General features: G+C 45.4%; 1 protein-coding gene across 1 annotated transcript in view; it reads right to left on the bottom strand.

Annotated features, from left to right (window-relative positions):
- The window catches only part of fbxo41 (F-box protein 41), a 177,415-nt gene that overhangs the window by 74,593 nt on the left and 76,345 nt on the right, over positions 1-26,477 (bottom strand). Inside the window, exon 9 of the mRNA XM_059650909.1 lies at positions 18,884-19,036. Within this exon, the coding sequence (XP_059506892.1) occupies positions 18,884-19,036 (153 nt within the window). The remainder of the gene's footprint in view (positions 1-18,883; positions 19,037-26,477) is intronic.

The following is a 26,477-nucleotide window of genomic DNA, read 5'->3' as shown; positions in this document are numbered from 1 at the left end:
CAATCCAGATCCTCTATCTAAAGCTGTCGCCTATCTTCCAAGGATCTGTATCACTCTGCTCCTAACGCTGTTTCATGTATCTGTCTGGACACATCTTAAATGGCGCTATCGTGCTTGCCTCTACCACCTCCTCTGGCAATGTGTTCCAGGCTCCCACCACTCTCTGTGTAAAGAGCTTTCCATGCATATTTCCCTTAAACTTTTCCCCTCTCACCTTGAAATCATGACTCCTAGTAATTAAGACCCCCACAATGGGGAAATTACTTCTTGCTATCCTCCCAGTCAATACCCTTCATGATTTTGTAGACCTCAATCAGGTCACCCCTCAAACTCTGTCTTTCTAACGTAAATAATCCTCATCTACTCAACCTCTCTTCATAGCTAGCGCAATCCATACCAGGCAACATTGTGGTGAACCTCCTCTGCACCCTCTCCAAAGCATCCACATCCTTTTGGTAAATGTGGCGACCAGAACCGTACGCAGCATTCCAAATGTGGTCGAACCAAAGTCCAATACAACTGTAGCATTACCGGCTAACTCTTGTACTCAATAACCCGTCCGATGAATGAAAGCATACCGTATGCTTTCTTGACCACTCTATCCACCTGTATGGCCACCTTCAGGGTACAGTGGACCCGAACACCCAGATCTCTCTGTACATCAATTTTCCCCAGGGCTTTTCCATTAAGCGCACAGTTCGCTCTCGAATTGGATCTTCCAAATGCATCACCTCGCATTTGCCTGGATTGAACTCCATCTGCCATTTCTCCGCCCAACTCTCCAATCTATCTATATTCTGCTGCATTCTCTGACAGTCCCCTTCACTATCTGCAACTCCATCAATCTTAGTGTCATCTGCAATCTTGCTAATTAGACCATCTACACCTTCCGACAGACCATATTATGTATATCACAAACAACAGTGGTCCCAATACGGATCCCTGTGGAACATCACTGGTCAAAGTTCTCCATTTTGAAAAACTCCCTTCCATTACAACTGTCTGTCACCTGTTGTCCAGCCAGTTCTCTATCCTTCTAGCTAGTACACCCTGGTCCCCATATGAGGGCAGCATGGTGGCTCAGTGGTTAGCGCAGCAGCCTCACAGCACCAGGGATCTGGGTTCAATTCCACCCTTGGGTAACTGTCTGTGTGGAGTTTGCACATTCTCCCCGTGTCTGCGTGGGTTTCCTCCAGGTGCTCTGGTTTCCTCCCACAGTCCAAAGATGTGCAGGCTAGGTGGATTGGCCATGCTAAATTGCCTGTAGTGCTCAGGGGTGTGTGAGTTATACAGGGATGGGTCTGAGTGGGATGCTTCAACGGGCAGTGTGGACTTGTTGGGCCAAAGGGCCTGTTTCCACATTACAGGTAATCTAGAACAGTATATCTACCTAGACTTCACTTTCCCCATACGATGGGGAACCTCATCAAACGCCTTACTGAAGTCCATGCATATGACATCTACAATCGGTCCCTCATCTATCAACTTTGTCACTTCCTCAAAGAATTCTATCAAGTTGGGAAGACATGAGCTTCCCTGCACACAACCATGCTGCCTATCACAATAAGCCCATTTTCTTCCAAAGGTTAATAGATCCTGTCCCTCAGTAACTTCTCCAGCATCTTCCCCATCACTGACGTCAGGCACATCAGTCTCTAATTATCTCACAGGTATAGGTCGGCACAGTGGCGAGCATGGCTGCCACACCTTGCCAGGGACCCAGGTTCGATTTTCTGTGTCTGCGTGGGTTTCATCCAGGTACTCCAGTTTCCTCTCACAGTCCAAAGATGTGCAGGTTAGGTCGACCGGCCATGGTAAATCACCCGTCGTGTTCAGGGATGTGTAGATTAGATGGGTTATAGGGGGACGCGGCTGGGTGGGTGATCTGAGATTCAGTGTGGACTTGTTGGGCCGAAGGGTGTGTTTCCACACTGTAGGGATTCTGTGATTCTATGATACCTGGATTATCATTTCTACCCTTCTTAAACAAGGGGGCAACATTAGCAATTCTCCAGTCCTCTGGGACCTCACCCTGCTCAAGGATGCTGCAAAGATATCTGTTAAGGCCCCAGCTATTTCCTCTCTTGCTTCCCTCACAAACCTGGGATAGATCCCATCTGGGCCTGGAGACTTGTCCACCCTAATGCCTTTTGGAATACCCAACACTTTCACCCTCCTTATGCCGACTTGACCTAGAGTAAGCAAACATCTATCCCTAACCTCAACATCCGTCATGTCTGTCTCCTCAGTGAATACCGACACAGAGTACTCATTCAGAATCTCATCTTCTCTGACTCCTAGCATAACTTCCCTCCTTTGTGCTTGAGTGGGCGAACCCTTTCTCTAGTTTACCCTCTTGCTCCTTATGTACGAATAAATGGCTTTCAGATTTTCGTTAACCCTGTTTGCCAAAGATATTTCATGACCCCTTTTAGTCCTCTTAATTCCTCGTTTCAGATTGGTCCTACATTCCCGATATTCTTCCAAAGCTTTGTGTATGCTTCCTTTTTTCTCTTGGCTAGTCTCACAATTTCATCTGTCATCCATGGCTCCCTAATCTTGCCTTTTCTATTCCTCATTTTCACAGGCACATGTCTCTCCTGCACGCTAATCAACCGCTCCTTAAAAGCCTCCCACATCTCAAATGTGGGTTTACCTTCAAACAGTTTCTCCCAATCTACACTTCTCAGATCCTGCCGAATCTTGGTATCGTCAGCCATCCTGAATCCTGGACCAACACTCCCAGATCCCTTTGTACTTCTGCTTTAAGAATTCTCTCACCACTTAGAAAATAGTCCATGCCTGTATTCTTTTCTCCAAAGTGCAAAGCCTCACATTGACTCACGTTGAATTTCATCAGCCATTTCCTGGACCACGCCCCTAAACTGTCTAAATCTTTCTGCAGCTTCCCCACCTCCTCAGTACTACCTGCCTGCTCACCTATCTTCGTATCATCGGCAAACTTTGCCAGAATGCCCCCAGTCCCTTCATCCAGATCATTAATATATAAGGTGAACAGCTGCGGCCCCAACACTGAACCCTGTGGGACACTACTCATCACCGGTTGCCCTTCCGAAAAGGAGCCTTTTATCCCAACTCTCTGCCTTCTGTCAATCCTCAATCCAAGCCAGTAGCTCACCTCGAACACCATGGGCCCTCACCTTGCTCAGCAGCCTCCCGTGAGGCACCTTATCAAAGGCCTTTTGCAAGTCTAGGTAGATAACATCGACTGGGTTTCCCTGGTCTAACATACTTGTTACCTCTTCAAAGAATTCTAACAGGTTTGTCAGGCACGAACTCCCCTTACTAAATCCATGCTGACTTGTTCTAATCTGACCCTGCGCTTCCAGGAATTAAGAAATCTCATCCTTAACAATGGATTCTAGAATTTTACCAACTACCGAGGTTAGGCTAATCGGCCTATAATTTTCCATCTTTTGTCAAGACTGACACAACGTACTTATTAAGTTCTTCAGCTATTTCCTTATCTCCCATCACTGGCCTTCCAGCATCAATTTGGAGCGGCCCAATATATACTTTTGCCTCTCGTTTGTTTCTTATGTACTCAAAGAAGCTTTTACTCTCATTTCTAATATTACTAGCTAGCCTACCTTCATATTTGATCCTCTCCTTCATTATTTCTCTCTTTGTTATCCTCTGTTTGTTTTTGTAGCCTTCCCAATCTTCTGATTTCCCAGTGCTCTTGGCCACTTTATAGGCTGTCTCTTTTTCTTTGATATATTTCCTGACTTCCTTTGTCATCCATGGCTGTCTAATCCCACCCCGGATAATCTTTCTTTTCTCAGTCCTCAGCTCCTGCCTAATTTTGCTATAGTTGGCCTTCCCCAGTTTAGCACTCTTCCTTTCAGACCACTTTCGTCTTTGTCCATGAGTATTCTAAAACTTACGGAACTGTAATCACTATTCCCAAAGTAATCCCCTGCTGAAACGTCAACCACCTGGCAGGGCTCACTCCCCAGTACGAGGTCCAGTATGGCCCCTTCCGGAGTTAGACTGTTTACATACTGCTCTAGAAAACCCTCCTGGATGGTCCTTACTAATTCTGCTCCATCTGAATCCCTAACAATAAGTGAATCCCAGACAATGTTGGGAAAATTAAAATCTCCCACCACACCACCCTGTTGCTCCTACATCTTTCCATAATCTGCCTGTATATTTGCACCTCTGTCTCACACTCGCTGTTGGGAGGCCTGAAGTACAGCCCCAACACGGTTCCAGTCCTGACCAGGTGTAGACTGTCCGATTTGTAATAGTCCCACCTGCTCCAATGTCCCAAAAATCTGAACACCTCCCTCCTGCACCATCTCTGACGCCACTCATTCATTCTGCCTATTCTTTCATTTCTACTCTGACTAGCACGTGGCTCTGGTAGCAATCCTGAGATGACTACCTCTGAAATCCGACTTTTTAACTTGGCTCCTAACTCCCTAAATTCTGCTTGTCGGACCTCATCCCGTTTTCTACCTATATCATTGGTGCCCATATGCACCACGACAACTGGCTGTTCACCCTCCCCCTTCAGAATGTCCTGCAGTCGATCTGAGACATCTCTGACCCGTGCACCTGGGAGGCAACATACAATTCGGGAGTCTCATTATCTGCTTCCCTTACAATCGAATCTCCAATGACTATCGCCCTTCCACTCTTTTTCCCGCCCTTCTGTACAGCAGAGCCAGCCACAGTGCCATGAACCTGGCTACTGCTGCCTTCCCGTGGTGAGCCATCTCCCCAACAGTATCCAAAACGGTATACCTGTTTTGGACGGGTATACCACAGGGGACACCTGCACCGCCTTCTTGCTTTTTCTCTGCCTTTTGCTCACCCATTCCCTTTCTCCCCCAGCAATCCTAATCTGCGGTGTGACCAATTTGCTAAACGAGCTGTCCACATCTTCCTCAGAATCGTGGATGCTCCAAAATGAGTCCATCCACAGCTCAAGAGCCATCATGCGATCTAACAAGAGCTGCAGCTGGACACACTTCCTGCACATGCAGGAGTCAGGGACATCAGCCTCGTCCCTGAGGCCATACATTGAGCAATCGACAATGGATTCATGGTCATCATTCGACTCTTAAGTCCAGATATGAATTGAATTCAAATTTCACCATCTGCCATGGTGGGATTTGACAACGAGTCCCCAGAACGTTATCTAGGTCTCTGGATTAACAGTCCAGCAATAATATCCCAAAACCAGTCCAGCGCATCCTCTCCCTCCACTGCATCACAAAACCAGCCCAGCTCAACCCCGCCTCCCTAACCTGTTCTTCCTCTCACCTATCCCCTCCTCCCACCTCAAGCCGCACCTCCATTTCCCACCTACTAACCTCATCCCGCCTCCTTGACCTATCCGTCCTCCCCGGACTGACCTATCCCCTCCCCACCTATACTCTCCTCTCCACCTATCTTCTCCTCTATCCATCTTCGGTCCGCCTCCCCCTCTCTCCCTATTTATTTCAGAACCCTCTCCCCATCCCCCTCTCTGATGAAGGGTCTAGGCCCGAAACATCAGCTTTTGTGCTCCTGAGATGCTGCTTGGACTGCTGTGTTCATCCAAATTCACACTTTCTTATCTCGGATTCTCCAACATCTGCAGTTCCCATTATCTCTCAGCAATAATACCACTCGGCCATTGCCTCCCCCTGAGTTCCTCACCAAACTATTATGATTCATTTGGGCAGACAAGTCCTCCAGGCCTGATGGCCGACATCGTGGAGTGTTAAAGGAAGTGGCAGTGGAGATAGTGGATCCATTGGTTTCAATATTCCAAAACTCCCTGGACATGGGAAAGGTTCCAGTGAGTTGGAAAAATGCTAATACAATGTCTGTCATCAAAGAAAGAGGGAGGCAATATGTTAGAATTTATACACTGGTTAGTTTGGCATTTGTTGTTGGCAAGGTATTAAAACCTATTAGCAAGGAAGCAATATCAGGACATTTGGAAAGTCAAAGCATTATCCATCAGAACTAGCATGGTTTTATGAAAGGCTTATCACGTTTGACTAATTTGCTAAAGTTCTTCAAAGACGTAAGAAGAAAAGTGGATAACGGGGATCCTGTAAAAGTAATATATCTGGACTTCCTAAAAGCATTTGATAAGGTGCTGCATAAAAGGTTAATTCACAAGGTTGGATCATATGGAATTCAGGGTAATTTATTAGCTTGGATAGGTTACTGGCTGATTGACAGAAGACAGAGAGTCAGGATAATTTTTTTTCTGGATGGCTGGAAGAAACAAGTGGGGTGTCACAGGGTTCAGTCCTTGGACCCCAGCTATTTACAATCTACATTAACGACTTGGATAGAAGGATAGGAGGCTCTATGGCGAAATTTGCAGATGACTCAAAAATATGAGGGATGGTAAATTGCAGTGAGGAAATAAGAACAAATAGATATAGATAGTTTAGGAGAGTGGGCCAAAAAGTGGTAGATGGAGTAAGTGCAAGGTCATATATTTTGTTTGGAAAAATAAGAAGGTGACCTACTATCTAAATTGTGAGAGACTTTGGGGAGCTCCAGTGCGTAGGGATTTGGGTGTCCTTGTTAATGAGTCGTTGAAAACTAACTTGCAGGTACAACAGATAAAAAAGGAAGTGAATGGAATGTTGGTTTTTATAGTTAAAGGAATAGAATCTAAAGGTGAGGAAATATTGTTGCAACTATACATGGCATTGGTGAGACCACACCTGGAGTATTGTTCACAGTTTTGGTCCCATTAGTTGAGGAAAGAGGTGGTGGCATTGGAGGTGGTTTAGAGGAGGTTTACCAGATTGATCCAGGAGATGAGGAGTTTGTCATATCAAGAGACACTGAACAGTACTTGCTGGAATTTAAATGAATGAAGGGAGATCAAATTGAGGTATTCAAGATGTTAAAAGATATAGATGTGGAACAGATATTTCCTCTTTTGGGGCATTATAGAATGAAGGTTCACAGTCTTGGGATAAGGGGTAGAAAATTTAAAACGGTGTTGAGGAGAAATTACTTCTCCCAAAGGGTTGTGAAAATGTGGAATTCGCTACCACAAACTGCAGTGGATGCTGGGACAGTGAGTAAATTTAAGGAGTTAGACAGATTTTTAATTAGTAATGGGTTGATGGGTTATGAGGGTGAGGAGCATATCAGCCATGATCAAATGGTGGAGCAGACTTTGATGGGCTTAATGGCCTAATTCTGCTGCTATATATAATGAACATATAAACTTATATACCTTGGATGATGTATCAATTTTCTTACAAGAGCATTGGCTTGTGGACGTCAAAACCGTCAGATTTAAATTCAATTGGCTTTCAATCAAGAAAAACTTGATTTAAATTAATTGGTTGATTCCAGCTAGTTGCCAAAACATCAAAACAAGCCTAAGGTTTCCAAGCACACAGCCATTTGGCATGTTTCCTTTTCAGAACTGATTGTATATCTTGAGCTACACACAGGCACATTTTTCCCTCTGTGTAAATCTCTAAGCTCAAAAAGCACTTTATCTCTAAAAGGGACCATGCACACTTCCTCCCTACCACTTTTACAAACAAATTTTAGCTTCCTGCCTTCCAAGATCAAATTCAAGGGCGAACTATACAGTAAATGGAAAAGTCCTGGGGAAAATTGATGAACAGAGAGATCTGGGTGTTCAGGTCCATTGTTCCCTGAAGGTGACAACGCAGGTCAATAGGGTGGTCAAAAAAGCATATGGCATGCTTTCCTTCATTGGGCGGGGTATTGAGTACAAGACTTGGCAGGTCATGTTGCAGTTGTATAGGACTTTGGTTCGGCCACATTTGGAGTACTGTGTGCAGTTCTGGTCGCCACATTTACCAAAAGGATGTGGATGCTTTGGAGAAGGTGCAGAGGAGGTTCACCAGGATGTTGCCTGGTCTGGAGGGTGCTAGCTATGAAGAGAGGTTGAATAGATTAGGATTATTTTCATTAGAAAGACGGAGATTGAGGGGGGACCTGATTGAGGTCTGCAAAATCATGAGGGGTATAGACAGGGTGAATAGCAAAAAGCTTTTTCCCAGAGTGGAGGACTCAATTACTAGGGGTCATGAGTTCAAAGTGAGAGGAGGAAGGTTTAAGGGAGATATGTGTGGAAAGTTGTTTACACAGAGGGTGGTGGTTGCCTGGAACGTGTTGCCAGCGGAGGTGGTAGACGCAGACACGTTAGCGTCTTTTAAGATATATTTGGACAGGTACATTGATGGGCATGGAGCAAATGGACACAGATGGTTAGAAAATAGATGACAGGTTAGACAGAGGATCTTGATCAGCGCAGGCTTGGAGGGCCGAAGGGCCTGTTCCTGCACTGTAGGTTTCTTTGTTTCTAATTCATGAGTACTCGACACAAGTTCGTAACATTGCCCTCTCTCAACAAAAAAGACCATCATCATGAAAAGTTGGCTTCATCTTTTTTCTCTAAATCTTGACATCATTATTGCAAGGTACAAAGGTCAGTAATGTATAGTTACACCATTCACGCTAATTCTGCAAACATATGTAACATTGGACCATAACGGTTCTATCTTATCTACACATTTCCTTTTAAACCCGTCATAACGCATCGGCAATAACATTTTTATGACCTGTAACATGTACAATCTGTACATTAATAGACCGCAGCATAAGACACCAACAAAGAGTCTGGCATTCTTGTCCTTAAATCTTTCCAAAAAGTTGAGAAGGTTGTGGTCTGTATGCACAACTGTCTCTGAAACATTGTAACATAAATATTAAAATATTGTAGGGCCAGTGCAAACTCATTTGACTCATTTTTGAAGGTTGAATTTGAAATCAGAATACAGGGTTAATGGCTGGATTCTTGGCAGTATGGAGGAAAATAGGGATCATGGGCTCCACGTCCACAGATCCTTCAAAGTTGCTACACAAGTTGGTAGGGTTGTTAAAAAAAGTGTATGGTGTGTTGGCTTTCATTGGCATGGGAATTGAGTTTAAGAGCCGTGAGGTTATGCTGCAGCTCTCAAACGCTGGTTAGACCACACTTGGAATATTGTGTTCAATGCTGGTCACCTCATTATGGGAAGGATGTGGAAGCTTTAGAGAGGGTGCAGAGGAGATTTACCAGGATGCTGCCTGGACTGGAGGTCAGGTCTTATGAGGAAAGTTTGAGGGAACCAGGCTTTTCTCATTGCAGCAAAGAAGAATGAGAGCTGACTTGATGGAGGTGTACAAGATGATGAGAGGCATAGATAGAGTGGATAGCCAGAGACATTTTCCAAGGGTGGAAATTACTATTATGAGGGGGCATAATTTTAAGGTGATTGGAGGAAGGTATAGGGGATATGTCAGAGGTAGGTTCATGACACAGAGAGTGATTGGTGTGTGGAACGCACAGCCGGCAGAGGTAGTGGAGTCAGATATTTTCGAGACGTTTAAGCAACTCTTGGATAGGCACATGGAGGATAGTAAAATGTAGGGTATGCAGGATAGTTTGATCTTAGGTGGATAATAGGTCGGCACAACATCATGGGCCAAAGGGCTTGTACTTTGCTGTACTGTTCTACGTTCTATGTTTTAAAAGTGGCTCGACAGCAGGACAACTGATCGAGCTGGTCGGGTCCTCTAGCACATAACTGCTACACTGGGTCTGTGGCGGGTGGTGAGGGAATCAACAAGCAAGAAAAACCTATTTGACCTCATCCTTACTAATCCGTCAGCTGCATCTGTCTATGACAGTGCCAGGAAGAGTGACCATCGCAGCCTTGTGGAGACTAAATTGAGAATAACTTCTATTGTGTTGTGTGGCACTGCCACCGTGCTAAATGGGACAGATTTTGCACAGATCTAGCAACTCAAGATTGGACATCCATGTGGCGATATGGGCCATCACCAGCAGGAAAACTGTACTTCAGCACAATCTGTAACCTCATGGCCTGGCATATCACCCACTCAACCATTACCATTACAGTCATTCCCCAGTCTTGATTAGGCTTTCCAATCTGATCTTACAAGGAGAACGCTAAAATTCTTTCAATTTATTCCATAGATTATCACTCTCTTGGGTTACATTGCATAAGGAGTACAAATATTTTCATCTCTTTACTATTAGAGACAACTTAGCTCCCGTATCTCTCAATATTTTAATTTCTTCACCTTATCCCCAGTTCCTCCTGAGTAAACCTTACCCACAGAGGTGAAGCCTTTTGTTGAGATTGGGCATCATCTCTCGATCCAGCCTGTGGCTAGGCTCCTCGACTTCTCTTGGGATTTCCTTCACTACATCAACTAATCCCACTGGTTTACCATCTTTTACCATATCCTTCTTCCCAGTACTGTTCTTAAACTACTGGCACGGTGACTTTGTAGCCGCCTCCATTACAGTGAAAACACCTAAGGCCTTTCACCTCTTTTTCACCCTCTATTTAACCAAATGTGGTAAACTATTCCCAGTGATCTACATTTTGTTTTTGATTGAAGGATCTCCATATTTCCCAATTTCTATCCCTCACGAAAACAAATTGCTGTTGGAAGCTACAATCCAATTTATGCACTAATGCGTATTCATCTGCCACCTCAGCAGCTCTTCTCGCTGTTTATACGTTCTGTTCCTCAACATGTATTCTCATCATTTCTGGAAGTGAGTTTTTGAATTCCTCCAGCAGAATAATCTCTCTCTAGATCCTCATATGTCTTTTCTATCCTTAATGCTCTTACCCATTTATCGAAGTTACTATGTTTAATTGTTTCAAATTCGACGTAAGTCTGGCCGAGTTCCTTCTTTATGTTTTTGTACTGTTGTCTACATGCTTATTATGTGGATAATTGGAGCACATTCTGGTGAAGGCAGGACCTGTACAGTAACAGCGGTTTGCACCTGAACCAGAAGGGGCACAAATATCCTGGGAGGGAGGTTTGTTTGAGCTACATGGGACGGTTTAAACCAGATAGCAGGGAGTGGGGAACCGGATTTATAGTTCAGAGGATGAGGTATTCAGCCTTCCAACAGGGAGTGAGATTGTTTACAAAGAAATGCGGTCGATGGAGCATAATTGTGGACACAGAGATGGTTTCAGGTGTGTATACTTCAATGCTAGAAGTATCAGAAATAAGGCAGATGAACTTAGAGCATGGGTTGGTACTTCAAACTACGATGCTGTGGCTATTAGAGAACCTTGTGTAACTCGGGGAGAGGAATGGTTGTTGGAAGTTCCGGGATTTAGATGCTTTAAAAGAATGAGGGAGAGTGGAAAAAGAGGCAGGGGAGAGGCATTCCCAGTCAGGGCTAGTAATAGCAGCTACTGAAAGGCAGTTCGAGAATGAAATGTCTACAGAGTCAGTTTGGGTTAAGGTCAGGAACAAGAAAGGAGCAGTCACTTTGTTGGGTTTTTTTTTACAGACCCCCTAATAGTTGCAGAGAAGTGGCGGAGCGGATTGGGAGGCAGATATTGGAAAGGTGCAGAAGTCACAGGGTTGTCGTCATGGGTGACTTCAACTTTCCAAATACTGATTGGAAACATTTTAGTTGTAATAGTTTAGATGGAGCGGATTTTGTCCAATGTATTCAGGAAGGATTCCTGTCACAGTATGTAGACTGACCAACACAAGGAGGGGCCACTTTGGATTTGGTGCTTGGGTAATGAACCAGGCCAAGTGTTAGACCTTTGGGTAGGAGAGGGTCCAGGGTGTGCTAGCTAGATGGATAAAAAAACTGGCTGGGCAACAGGAAACAGAGGGTAGTAGCAGAAGGGAGTTTCTCAAATTGGAGACCTGTGACCAGTGGTGTTCCACAGGGATCTGTGCTGGGACCACTGTTGTTTGTGATATATGTAAATGATCTGGAGGAAGGTGTAGGTGGTCTGATCAGCAAGTTTGCTGGTGACACTAAGATTGGTGAAGTAGCAGATAGTGAAGGGGACTGTCAGAGATTATAGCAGAATATAGATAGAATGGAGAGTTGGGCAGATAAATGGCAGATGGAGTTCAATCCGGGCAAATGCGAGGTGATGCATTTTGGATGATCAAATTCAAGGGCGAACTATACAGTAAATGGAAAAGTCCTGGGGAAAATTGATGAACAGAGAGATCTGGGTGTTCAGGTCCATTGTTCCCTGAAGGTGACAACGCAGGTCAATAGGGTGGTCAAGAAGGCATATGGCATGCTTTCCTTCATTGGACGGGGTATTGAGTACAAGGGTTGGCAGCTCATGTTGCAGTTGTATAGGGCTTTGGTTCGGCCTCATTTGGAGTACTGTGTGCAGTTTTGGTCGCCACATGACCAGAAGGATGTGGATGCTTTGGAGAGGGTGCAGAGGAGGTTCACCAGGAATGTTGCCTGGTATGGAGGGTGTTAGCTATGAAGGGAGGTTGAATAGATTAGGATTATTTTCATTAGAAAGACAAGGATTGAGGGGGGACCTGATTGAGGTCTACAAAATCATGAGGGGTATAGACAGGGTGAATAGCAATAAGCTTTTTCCCAGAGTGGAGGACTCAATTACTAGGGGTCATGAGTTCAAAGTGAGAGGAGGAAAGTTTAGGGGAGATATGCGTGGAAAGTTCTTTACACAGAGGGTGGTGGGTGCCTGGAACGTGTTGCCAGCGGAGGTGGTAGACGCGGACACGTTAGCTTCTTTTAAGATATATTTGGACAGGTACATTGATGGGCAGGGAACAAATGGACACAGACGGTTAGAAAATAGATGACAGGTTAGACAGAGGATCTTGATCGGCGCAGGCTTAGAGGGCCGAAGGGCCTGTTCCTGTGCTGTAATTTTCTTTGTTCTTTGTTCTGTGAGAGCATTTTGGCAGTAGCGATCATAACTCTGTTACTTTTACAATAGTCAATGAAAAGGATAGGTACATACAGCAGGGTAAGACTTAAAATTGGGGGAAGGGTAATTATAATTCTGTTAGGCAAGAACTGGGTAACATAAATCGGGAACAGATGCTGTCAGAGAAGAGCACAATTGAAATGTGGAGATTGTTTAAGAAATGCATACTGTGTGTGCTTAATATGTTTGTCCTGAGCAGGTAGAGAAGATGCAGTTGCGTGAAGGAGCCTTGGTTCCCAAAAGAGGTTGAATGATTAGTTAAGAAAAAGAAGGATGCTTACATAAGATTTAGGAAACAAGGAACGGAAATTGCTCTGGAGGGATACAGGTTATCCAGGAAGGAGCTGAAGAAAGAGCTTAGCAGAGCGATAAGGGGGCATGAGAAAACCTTGGCAGATAGGATCAAGGAAAACTCCAAGGCTTTTTACACGTACTTGAGGAATAAGAGAATGACGAGAGAAAGGGTAGGGCCGATCAAGGATTGTAAAGGGAATTTGTGCACGGAGCCTAAAGAGATAGGAGAGGTCCTTAATGAATATATTTCTTTGTTATTCACAACTGAGGCGGACCTAGTTATAGAGGAGGACAGTGTGAAACAGGCTGGTAGGCTAGACAAGGTCGATGTTAGTAAGGAAGAGGTGCCAGGTGGATTTATCCAAGAATTCTATGGGAAGCAAGGGAAGAGATCGCAGGGCCTTTCGTGATGATCTTTACGTCCTCACTGTCCACGGATATAGTGCCAGAAGATCAGAGAGAGGCAAAAGGAAACAGGGATAACCACATAAATTACAGGCCAGTTAGTCTTACATCAGTGGTGGGCAAATTATTGAAAAGAGCTCTGAGAGATAGGATTTATGATCACTTGGAAAGGCCCAGCTTGATTCATGATAGTGAGCATGGATTTGTGAGGGGTAGATCATGCCTCACGAACCTGATTGAATTCTTTGAAGAGGTGACCAACCATGTTGATGAAGGTAGAGCAGTGAATGTGGTACACATGGATTTAAGTAAGGCGTTTGATAAGGTTCCACATGGGAGATTCATGCAGAAGGTAAGGAGGCATGGGATGGGAAAAATGTGGCAGATTGGATTCAGCACTGGCTGACTCTGAGAAGACAAAGGGTGGTAGTGGATGGAAAATATTCAACATGGTGTTCAGTTAAGAGTGGTGTGCCACAAAGATCCATCATGTATCCTCTTCTATTTGTGATTTTTGTAAATGATTTAGCTGAATACATGGTTAACGGAAAGATTCTTGGCAGTGTGGAGGAGCAGAGGGATCTTGGGGTTCATGTCCACAGTTCCCTGAAAGCTACCACCCAGGTGGATAGAATTGTTAAAAAGGCGTATGGTGTGTTAGCTTTCCTATATAGAGGGATCGAGTTCAAGAGCCGTGAAGTTATGCTCTAGCTATATAAAAGCCTGGTTCAGCCACGTCTGGAGTACTGTGTCCAGTTCTGGTCACCCCATTACAGGGAGGATGTGGAAGCATTGGAAAAGGTGCAGAGGAGATTTACCAGGATGTTGCCTGGAATGGAGAGAAGATCTTACAAGGAAAGGTTGAGAGAGCTCGGGCTTTTCTCTCTCGAACGACGAAGGATGACAGGTGACTTGATAAAGGTGTATAAAATGATGAGAGGTATAGATGGAGTGGACAGCCAGGGACTTTTGCCAAGGGTGGAGGTAGCTATCATGAGGGGGCATACTTTTAAAGTGAGTGGTGGTTGATACAGGGAAGACATCAGAGGTAGGTTCTTTACTCAGAGAGTGGTCGAGGCGTGGAATGCATGGCCAGAGAGGGTAACGGAGTCGGCCTCATTTGGGATATTTAAGTGGCTATTAGGTGGGCACATTGATGATAGTATAAGGTAGGGGTGGAGGTCAGACAGACCTTAGGCTTAGCTTAAAAGTTCGGCACAACATCGTGGGCCGAAGGGCTTGTACTGTGCTGCACTGTTCTACATTCTATGCTTCTGGTACCAATTTTTAGGCACTCAAAGTAGCCTGTTTCACACCTTCACAGTTTCCTGACACCTCCCCTAACAGCACTACAAACACCTCACTAGCCTTGCCTACCAACCTTGTCTGAAGTCAAATACTCACACAGCCTATGGCCAATTCAATAGCACAAAAGTTGACGTTTCGGGCCTAGGCCTTTGAAGGGCCTAGGCCCGAAACGTCAGCTTTTGTGCTCCTGAGATGCTGCTTGGCCTGCTGTGTTCATCCAGCCTCACATTTTATTATCTTGGAATTCTCCAGCATCTGCAGTTCCCATTATCTCTATGGCCAATTCAATTGCTTTGCCAATTTCTCAAAGGAAATAAAGGCTTCTACGTTTTTATTGAAGGTTGGTAATGTTTGGACATATTTGTATTCATCCCTACTGGGCTATTGACTATAATGAATTTGCTCATTCTCACTTCTAACTTGCTCTTGTCCTTCTGCTATTTGAAGTCTTTTTGCTTCTTATTCCAACTTAATCTTTTCCAACGCAAACATTTTTTTTGTTGTTCCTCTGCTTGAAACTGGAGAGTTCTTGAGTCAAACAGCTAGGAAACAGACCTTTCGGTCCAGCCTGTCCATGCCAAACATAAACCCAAACTAAACCAGACCCACCTGCCTGCTCTTGGTTCATATCCCTCCAAACCTTTATTATTCAAGTACTTACCCAAATGGCTTTTAAATGTTGGAATCTCATCCCCAGTCCTGTGTTGACTTCCCTCTCCTCATAGTTGAACCCTTATCAGCTACGTAATTAAGACCGTTTCAATTCTCATTCATTCACTAACTCCAATTGTCTTGTTTGCAATTTGATTTTTTCTTACACCCTCGTACTTTCCTGTTTCTCTGGTATACCTAACTGCTTGAGTAAATCCTTAACAATTTCAGCTTCTCCTCTTGTGCCTCGTTAAACCGAATTCTAGCCTGTTTGCTAATTCTGAAAGTATATCCTTCCTCTGTTTTTCTAAATTTTCTTGGCAAATTTGGGAAGCGTCTTCAAATCCCAGCACATCTTTAGCAGTGTAATAGAGATAATGGGAACTGCAGATGCTGGAGAATTCCAAGATAATAAAATGTGAGGCTGGATGAACACAGCAGGCCAAGCAGCATCTCAGGAGCACAAAAGCTGACGTTTCGGGCCTAGACCCTTCATCAGAGAGGGGGATGGGGAGAGGGAACTGAATAAATAGGGAGAGAGGGGGAGGCGGACCGAAGATGGAGAGTAAAGAAGATAGGTGGAGAGAGTATAGGTGGGGAGGTAGGGAGGGGATAGGTCAGTCCAGGGAAGACGGACAGGTCAAGGAGGTGGGATGAGGTTAGTAGGTAGATGGGGGTGCGGGTTGGAGTGAGCGGAAGGGATGGGTGAGAGGAAGAACCGGTTAGGGAGGCAGAGACAGGTTGGACTGGTTTTGGGATGCAGTGGGTGGGGGGGAAGAGCTGGGCTGGTTGTGTGGTGCAGTGGGGAGAGGGGACGGACTGGGCTGGTTTAGGGATGCAGTAGGGGAAGGGGAGATTTTGAAACTGGTGAAGTCCACATTGATACCATATGGCTGCAGGGATCCCAGGCGGAATATGAGTTGCTGTTCCTGCAACCTTCGGGTGACATCATTGTGGCAGTGCAGGAGGCCCATGATGGACATGTCATCTCGAGAATGGGAGGGGGAGTGGAAATGGTTTGCTGGGAGGTGCAGTTGTTTGTTGCGAACTGAGCGGAGGTGTTCTGCAAAGCGGTCCCCAAGCCTCCGCTTGGTTTCCCCAATGTAGAGGTAGCCGCACCAGGTGCAGTGGATGCAGTATGCCACATTGGCAGATGTGCAGGTGAACCACAAGTAACCGAAATTAAACAGATTTTTCTCACCTAAGTTTTACTTAAAGATCTGGGACACTAACCCTCAAATCTGTTTAAATCTGTCCAAATCCCATGCATGAAGCAGCCTGAATTAAATTCTACTGGTATGCTATTCCAATAAACTCAAGTTTCACTTATATAAACTCAAGTAATAAGAAAATAAAGTAAAACTCGCTAAATGAATATTTTTCAACAGTATTCACTCCAGAAAACGACAATGTTGTCGAGGAGAATACTGAGATACAGGCTACTAGACTAGGTGGGATTGAGGTTCACAAGGAAGAGGTATTAGAAATCCTACAGAGGGTGAAGAAAGATAAGTCCCCTAGGCCGGATGGGATTTATCCTCGGATCCTCTAGGAAGCCAGGGAGGAGATTGCCGAGGCCTTGGCATTGATCTTTAACTCGTCATTGTCTACAGGAATAGTGCCAGATGACTGGAGGATAGCAAATGTGGTTCCCCCGTTCAAGAAGAGGAATAGGGGCAACTCTGGTAATTATAGACCAGTGAGCCTTACCTCAGTGTTGGTGAAGTGTTGGAAAAGGTTGTAAGAGATAGGATTTATAATCATCTAGAAAAGAATAAATTGATTAGGGATGGTCAGCACGGTTTTGTGAAGGGAAGGTCATGCCTCACAAACCTTATTGAGTTCTTTGAGAAGGTGACCAAACAGGTAGATGAGAGTAAACCGGTGGATGTGGTGTATATGGATTTCAGCAAGGCGTTCGATAAGGTTCCTCACAGTAGGCTATTGTACAAAATGTGGAGGAATGGAATTGTGGGAGATATAGCAGTTTGGATCAGAAATTGGCTTGCTGAAAGAAGACAGAGGGTGGTAGTTGATGGGAAATGTTCATCCAGTTACTAGTGGTGTACCGCAAGGGTCGGTGTTAGGTCCACTGCTGTTTGTCATTTTTATAAATGACCTGGATGAGGGCGTAGAAGGATGGGTTAGTAAATTTGCAGACGACACTAAGGTCAGTGGAGTTGTGGATAGTGACGAAGGATGCTGTAGGTTGCAGTGAGACATAGATAAGCTGCAGAGCTGGGCTGAGAGGTGGCACATGGAGTTTAATGCAGACAACTGTGAGGTGATGCACTTTGGTAGGAGTAACCAGAAGGCAAAGTACTGGGCTAATGGTAAGATTCTTGGTAGTGTAGATGAGCAGAGAGATCTCGGTGTCCATGTACACAGTTCCTTGAAAGTTGCCACCCAGGTTGACAGGGCTGTTAAGAAGGCATACAGTGTTTTAGCTTTTATTAATAGAGGGATCCAGTTCTGGAACCAAGAGGTTATGCTGCAGCTGTACAAAACTCTGGTGCGGCAGCACTTGGAGTATTGCGTACAGTTCCGGTCACCGCATTATAAGAAGGATGTGGAAGCTCTGGAAAGGGTGCAGAGGAGATTTACTAGGATGTTGCCTGGTATGGAGGGAAGGTTTTACGAGGAAAGGCTGAGGGACTTGAGGCTGTTTTCATTAGAGAGAAGAAGGTTGAGAGGTGACTTAATTGAGACATATAAAATAATCAGAGGGTTAGATACGGTGGATAGTGACAGCCTTTTTCCTAGGATGGTGACGGCGAGCACGAGGGGGCAATAGCTTTAAATTGAGGGGTGAAAGATATAGGACAGTTGTCAGAGGTAGTTTCTTTACTCAGAGAGTAGTAAGGGAATGGAACGCTTTGCCTGCAACGGTAGTAGATTCGCCAACTTTCGGTACATTTAAGTCGTCATTGGACAAGCATATGGACGTACATGGAATAGTGTAGGTTAAATGGGCTTCAGATCGGTATGATAGGTCGGCACAACATCGAGGGCCGAAGGGCCTGTACTGTGCTGTAATGTTCTATGTTTTATGTTTGTCTCTCAAAAGTCTTTCTTCTTCATTCATAAACACCTTTGTTCCCCTGATCCAGCTGTCAGGGATGTTTTCTCTGTGAAGTCTTCTGTGACGACTCTTCGCTCAAAGTACTGTGATCTCTCCCTTTGTTCTTCCCATCACAACACTTTTCCTGCTTCTACACATGCTCAAAACCAGTTACAAATTTGCTATCATCAGTTTTTACGATAGGTCATTGATGTGAAAGTTTAACTGTGTTTCTCTCTTTGAAAGCAATTCCAGACATGTTGAATATTTTCAGCATCACACTGCTCTATTTAGGAATGGCATTGCAATTGCTTCTGACTGCAGCTTAAAGAAGTTGCAACAAATAAATTACCATTTCACTAACCTGTAAGTTACTGCTTGTAGTGCACGGCAGTAACAGCTTGCCAACCAAAGAGAACGATCAGTCAGGATGTTTGGGCAATGGGATACCTTCAAAATTAGAAGATTGCTGCCAGCAGCCTTCAGCAGGGATTCCAGTCCAGTCTCCAGACAACCACTGCCACAACAAAATTAAATATGTGTTCATTTATTTAAGATGTCCTATGGATATTTAATTTGATTTGTGTCACAGCTGTTGTTGGTGACAGATCTTTGTCTTTTCACCATCAATATTTCGCTGCAGCTTTCAATAACACTGCCAATATACACAAGCTTCTGTGAAACAAAAATATAATTGTTAATAGCCTCAATGAAGCAAAATTAGATTTTTTTTAAAAAAACCCAGTCATAAAACATTCCAAGTCTCTGCAGAATTGGCAGACGGACCTTGACTGAAAGTATTCAGTCCACTGCTGTGTTCATCCAGCTCCACACCTTGTTATCTCGGATTCTCCAACATCTACAGTTCCTATTATCTCAAGGAGCCTGGTTTCTGTTTTTGTTTGGCAGAACAAATTAACCTTGAACAAATTACACTGTCAATTCAATAGGAGCTTGCTATAAAACAGTAAGAAGCATGATGCTGTACTTATTGAGACGAGCGATTCTTATGTTTTAATTGTAAATTAAACCTTCTGGATTCAATCGATCAATTATTTTGATTCCTGGCTCGAAATGTAACGATTCTTTGGGGCGGGACTGGGGCACTGGCAGAGGCATGTCGGGGGCTGGAAAGCCTGGAGTGGGACATTGGCGGAGGCATGGCGAGGGCTGGAAAGCTCTGAATGGCAATGTGGCAGCAGAAATGAAAATTGGACTCTCTTCAGTTATCATATCTTTCTTATCTTATTCGAAGTTAATGTGAATGGCACCATGTATATATGCCACACACTTTCCACTATATTTTTACATTGCATACATGTGACAATAAACGATTGCATTGAATTCAATTCTCTCTTTGAAACCTCCGATGAGATCTGCTTCCACCACACTCCCCTGCAGCACATTCCAAACGCTAACAATTAAGTAAAGTAGTTTCTCCTCATCTCAGTACAGGGCAAGCAGTATCTTACGAGCAGAAAAGCTGGCGTTTCAGGCCCAGACCCTTCATCAGAAATGGGGGAGGGGAAGAGGGTTCTGAAATAAATAGGAAGAGAGGAGAAGGCAGATCGAAGATGATGAGAGGAAAAGATAGAACAGAGAACATAGAACACAGAACATTACAGCACAGTACAGGCCCTTCGGCCCTCGATATTGTGCCGACCTGTCATACCGATCTGAAGCCCATCTAACCTACACTATTCCATGTACGTCCATATGCTTGTCCAATGAGGACTTCAATGTACCTAAAGTTGGCGAATCTACTATCGTTGCAGGAAAAGTGTTCCATTCCCTTACTACTCTCTGTGTAAAGAAACCACCTCTGACATCTGTATGATATCTTTCACCCCTCAATTTAAAGCTATGCCCCCTCGTGCTCGCCGTCACCATCCTAGGAAAAAGGCTCTCCCTATCCACCCTATCTGACCCTCTGATTATTTTATATGTTTCAATTAAGTTACCTCTCAATCTTCTCTCAAACGAAAACAGCCTTAAGTCCCTCAGCCTTTCCTCGTAAGACCTTCCCTCCATACCGGGCAACATCCCAGTAAATCTCCTCTGCACCCTTTCCAGAGCTTCCACATCCTTCCTATAATGCGGTGACCAGAACTGTATGCAATACTCCAAGTGCGGCCGCACCAGAGTTTTGAGCAGCTGCAGCATAACCTCTTGGTTCCGGAACTCGATCCCTCTACGAATAAAAGCTAAAATACGGTATGCCTTCTAAACAGCCCTGTCAACCTGGGTGGCAACTTTCAAGGAACTGTGTACATAGACACTGAGATCTCTCTGCTCATCTACACTACCAAGAATCTTACCATTAGCCCAGTACTTTGACTTTCGGTTACTCCTACCAAAGTGCACCACCTCACACTTGTCTGCATTAAACTCCATGTGCCACCTCTCAGCACAGCTCTGCAGCTTATCTATGTCTCTCTGCAACCTCCAGCATCCTTCGTCACTATCCACAACTCCACCGACCTTAGTGTCATCTGCAAATTTACTGACCCATCCTTCTACGCCCTCATCCAGGTCATTTATAAAAATGACAAACAGCAGTGGACCCAACACCGACCCTTGCAGTACACCACTAGTGACTGGTCTCCAGGATGAACATTTTCCATCAACTACCACCCTCTGTCTTCTTTCAGTAAGCCAATTTCTGATCCAAACTGCTATATCTCCCACAAGTCCATTCCTCCACATTTTGTACAATATCCTATACTGTGGGGAACCTTATCGAACGCCTTGCTGAAATCCATATACACCACATCAACCGGTTTACTCTCATCTACCTGTTTGGTCACCTTCTCAAAGAACTCAATAAGGTTTGTGAGGCACGACCTTCCCTTCACAAAACCGTGCTGACTATCCCTAATCAGTTTATTCTTTTCTAGATGATTATAAATCCTATCCCTTATAACCTTTTCCAACACTTTACCAACAATTGAGGTAAGGCTCACTGGTCTATAATTAACAGGGTTGTCTCTACTCCCCTTCTTGAACAGGGGAACCACATTTGCTATCCTGCAGTCATCTGGCAGTATTCCTGTAGACAATGACGAGTTAAAGATCAATGCCAAAGCCTCGGCAATCTCCTCCCTGGCTTCCCAGAGGATCCGAGGATATATCCCATCCGGCCTAGGGGACTTTTCTATCTTCACCCTCTGAAGGATTTCTAATACCTCTTCCTTGTGAACCTCAATCCCACCTAGTCTAGTAGCCTGTATCTCAGTATTCTCCTCGACAACATTGTCGTTTTCTAAAGTGAATACTGTTGAAAAATATTCATTTAGTGCTTCCCCTATCTCATCTGACTCCACACACAACTTACCACTACTATCCTTGATTGGGCCTAATCTTACTTTCGTCATTCTTTTATTCCTTAAATACTTATAGAAAGCCTTAGGGTTTACCCTGATCCTATCCGCCAACAACTTCTCATGTCTCCTCCTGGCTCTTCTGAGCTCTCTCTTTAGGTCTTTCCTGGCTACCTCGTAGCCCTCAAGTGCCCTAACTGAGCCTTCACATCTCAGCCTAGCATAAGCCGTCTTCTTCCTCTTGACCAGAGATTCCGCCTCCTTCGTAAACCACGGCTCCCGCGCTCTGCAGCTTCGTCCCTGCCTGACAGTTACATACTTATCTAGGACACACAGGAGCTTTTCCTTGAATGAGCTCCACATTTCTAATGTGCCCATCCCCTGCAGTTTCCTGCCCCATCCTATACTTCCTAAATCTTGCCTATCTCATCGTAATTGCCTTTTCCCCAGCTATAACTCTTGCCACTAGGTATACACCTATCCCTTTCCATCACTAAAGTAAACATAACAGAATTGTGATAGGTGGAGAGAAGGCAGATAAGTTAAAGAGGCAGGGATGTGTAGGTGGGGAGGTAGGGAGGAGATAGGTCAGTCGAGGGAGGATGGACAGGGTCAAGGGGGCGGGATGAGGTTAGTAGGCAGGAAATGGGGGTACGGCTTGAGGTGGGAAGAGGGGGTAGGTGAGAGGAAGAACAGGTTCGGGAGGCAGGTACGAGCTGGGCTGGTTTTGAGACGCAGTAGACAGAGGGGGAGATTTTGAAGCTTGTGAAATCCGCATTGATACCATTGGACTGCAGGGTTCCCAAGCGGAATATGAGTTGTCATTCCTGCAACCTTCTGGCAGCATCGTTGTCGCACTGCAGAGACCCAGAATGGACATGTTGTCTGAGGAACGGGATGGGGAGCTGAAATGGTTCGCGACTGGGAGGTGCAGTTGTTTATTGCGAACTGCGTGCATGTGTTCTGCAAAGCGGTCCCCAAGCCTCCACTTGGTTTCCCCGATGTAGAGGAGGCCACAACGTGTACAGCGGATGCAGTGTACTACATTGGCAGATGTGCAGGTGAACATCTGCTTGATGTGGAAAGTCTTCTTGGGGCCTGAGTTGGGGGTGAGGGAGGAGGTGTAGGGGCAGGTGTAGCACTTCCTGTGGTTGGGAAAGTGCCGGGTGTGGTGGAGCTGGAAGGGAGTGTGGACAAGGGAGTCACAGAGAGAGTGGTCTCTTCTGAAAGCAAACCAGGGTGGGGAGGGAAAAATGTCTTTGATGGTGGGGTCCGACTGCAGATGGCAGAAGTGTCGGAGGATGATGCGTTGGATCGGGAGGTTGGTGGGGTCGTACGTGAGGATGAAGGGGATTCTTTTTTGGTGGTTATTGTCGGGATGGAGCACGAGGGATGAGTTGCAGGAAATGTGGGAGACACGGTCAAGGACGTTCTCGACCACTGCGGGGGGGATGTTGCAGTCCTTGAAAAACAAGGACATCTGAGATCTGCGGGAGTGGAATGCCTCATCCTGGGAGCAGATGCGGTGGAGGCGAAGGAATTGGGAATAGGGGATGGCCTTTTTGAAGGAAGCTAGGTGGGAAGAGAGGTATTCTAGGTAACTGTGGGAGCTGGTGGGCTTGAAATGGATATTGGTTTCTAGGTGGTTGCCCGAGATGGAGACAGAGATCCAGGAAGGTAGGGGAGGTTAGAGATGGTCCAGGTGAACTTAAGGTTGGGGTGGAAGGTGTTAGTGAAATGGATGAACTGTTCGAGCTCCTCATGGGAGCACAAGGTGGCGCTGATACAGTCATCAATGTAACGGAGGAAGAGGTGGGGTTTAGGGCCAGTGTAGGTACAGAAGAGGGATTGTTCCACTAACCTACAAAGAGGCAGGCATAGCTTGGGCCCATGCGGGTACCCATGGCCATCCACTTTGTTGTAGAAAGTGGGAAGAATTGAAAGAGAAATTATTGAGGGGGAGGATGAGTTCAGCTAGGCAGATGAGGAAGTCAGTAAACAAAGAACAAAGAAAATTACAGCACAGGAACAGGCCCTTCGGCCCACAAAGTCTGCGTTGATCCAGATCCTCTGTCTAAACCTGTCATCTATTTTCTAATGGTCTGCAACCCTTTGCTCCCTGCCCATTCATGTACCTGTCCAGATACATCTTAAAAGACACTAACGTGTCTGCGTCTACCAGCTCCGCTGGCAACGCGTTCCAGGCACCCACCACCCTCTGCCTAAAGAACTTTCCACACATATCTCCCATAGACTTTTCTCCTCTCACTTTGAACTCATGACCCCTAGTATCTGAGCCCCCACTCTGGGAAAAAGCTTCTTGCTATCCACAGTGGAGGGGGACTGGACAGGCATGCGATTTTGGGAAGGAGACAAAAGCGGGTGGTGCAGGGTTGGGGAACGATGAGGTTGGAGGCTGTGGATGGGAGGTCACCTGAGGTGATGAGGTTGTAGATAGATTGGGACTTGATGGTTTGGTGCTCCGGGGTGGGGTCTTGATCCAGGGGACAGCATCTGCACGTCTGCCAATGTGGTATGCTGCATCTACTGTACCCATTGTGGCCTCCTCTATATCGGGGAAACCAAGCAGAGGCTTGGGGACTGCTTTGCAGAACACCTACGCTCAGTTTGCAATAAGCAACTGCACCTCCCAGTCGCGAACCATTTCAACTTCCCCTCCCATTCCTTCGACAACATGTCCATCCTGGGCCTCCTGCGTGCCACAATGATGCCACCCGAAGGTTGCAGGAACAGCAACTCAAATTCCGCTTGGGAACCAAACAGCCCAATGGTATCAATGTGGATTTCACAAGCTTCAAAATCTCCCCTTCCCCTACCGCATCCCAAAACCAGCCCAGCTCGTCCCCGCCTCCCGAACCTGTTCTTCCTCTCACCTAGCCCCTCTTCCCGCCTCAAGCCGCACCCCCATTTCCTACCGACTAACCTCATCCTGTCCCTTGACCTGTCTGTCCTCCTTTGACTGACCTATCTCCTCCCTACCTGCCCACCTACACTCACCTTTACTGGCTCCATTCCCGCCTCTTTAACTTATCTGTCTCCCCTCCACCTATCTTGTCCTCTACTCATCTTCGATCTGCCTTCTCCTCTCTCCCTATTTATGTCAGAACCCTTCTCCCCTCCCCCATTTCTGTTGAAGGGTCTAGGACCGAAACGTCCGCTTTCCTGCTCCTAAGATGCTGCTTGGCCTACTGTGTTCATCGAGCCCCACACATTGTTATCTTGGATTAGAACGTAGAACATTACAGCACAGTACAGGCCCTTCAGCCCTCGATGTTGTGCCGTCCTATCATACCGATCTCAAGCCATCTAACCTACACGATTCCATGTACGTCCATATGCTTGTCCAATGATGGCTTAAATGTACCTAAAGTTGCAGGCAAAGCGTTCCATTCCCTTACTACTCTCTGAGTAAAGAAACTACCTCTGCCATCTGTCCTCTACCTATCACCCCTCAATTTTAAGCTATGCCCCCTCGTGCTCGCCGTCACCATCCTAGGAAAAAAGGGTCTTCCTATCCACCCTATCTAACCCTCTGGTTATTTTATATGTCTCAAAACATACTGTCTCAAAACTGGATTCTCCAGCATCTGTAGTTCCTATTGTCTCCTCATCTCATTCATAGGTCTCTAGCCAACAATCTTGAAGTTGTGGCCTCTAGTTCCACATTGGCCATACCACGAAAGGCTGGCTTTCCTTCCCTGAAAGATATGGAGGTTTCTGTGTTGGACTAGGTTGGGCAAGGTCAAAAAACACACAACACCAGGTTATGTTCCAACAGGTTTATTTGAAAACACTAGCTTTCGGAGTGTTACTCCTTCCTCAGATGTAGTGAGAGAGGAGTTATCAATACATAGAATTTAAAAGGAAAAGATCAAAAGTTCATTCAACTGATGCGAATGTATTGAATAAACCTAAAATGGCTGGCTGACTCCCTCCTGTGAAATCTTTAATCAGTTAGAAAGGAGATGCAGATTTCAATTGATTAAATGCAAGTCTCAGAATTTCTTTCAGACTGCCCCGAGATAACTAAAGGTTTTATTAATGTATCCAACAGGTGGCATCTCAGACAGGCAATGCATTTTAGGTGTGAGGTCTTGTTCAGAATCTGTCTGTGTTTTAATCTGGACATCTGGGAAGTCATAGAATTAGACACTTCATCCTGGAAGCTGATGCAGCGGAGGTGGAGGAATTGTGAGTATGGGGTTGATCTTTTTTTCATCATTCGTGGGATGAGGGCGTTGGTGACCAGGCAGCATTCATTGCCCATCCCTAATTACCCGGAGGACAATTAAGAGTCAACCACATTGCTGTGGGTCTGGAGTTACATGTAGGCCAAACGAGGTAAGGATGGCAGTTTCCATCCCTAAACGACATTACTGAACCAGATGGGTTTTCCAACAATTGACAATGGGTTCACAGTCATCATTACCCTCTTAATTCCACATACTTACTGAACTCAAATTCCATCATCTGCCGTGGCAGGATTACCCAGGTCCACAGAACTTTATCTGGGACTCTGGATTAACAGTCCTGCAATAGTACCACTTGGCCATCGCCTCCCCTAATAACTTTTGCAGCACGGTGAGTGAGAGGAGGTGTAGTCAAGGTAATTGTGGG

The sequence above is a fragment of the Stegostoma tigrinum genome, chromosome 1, assembly GCF_030684315.1.
Source record: "Stegostoma tigrinum isolate sSteTig4 chromosome 1, sSteTig4.hap1, whole genome shotgun sequence".
In the NCBI taxonomy this organism is placed as follows: Eukaryota; Metazoa; Chordata; class Chondrichthyes; order Orectolobiformes; family Stegostomatidae; genus Stegostoma; species Stegostoma tigrinum.
This window is presented reverse-complemented; position numbering and strand designations above follow the sequence as displayed.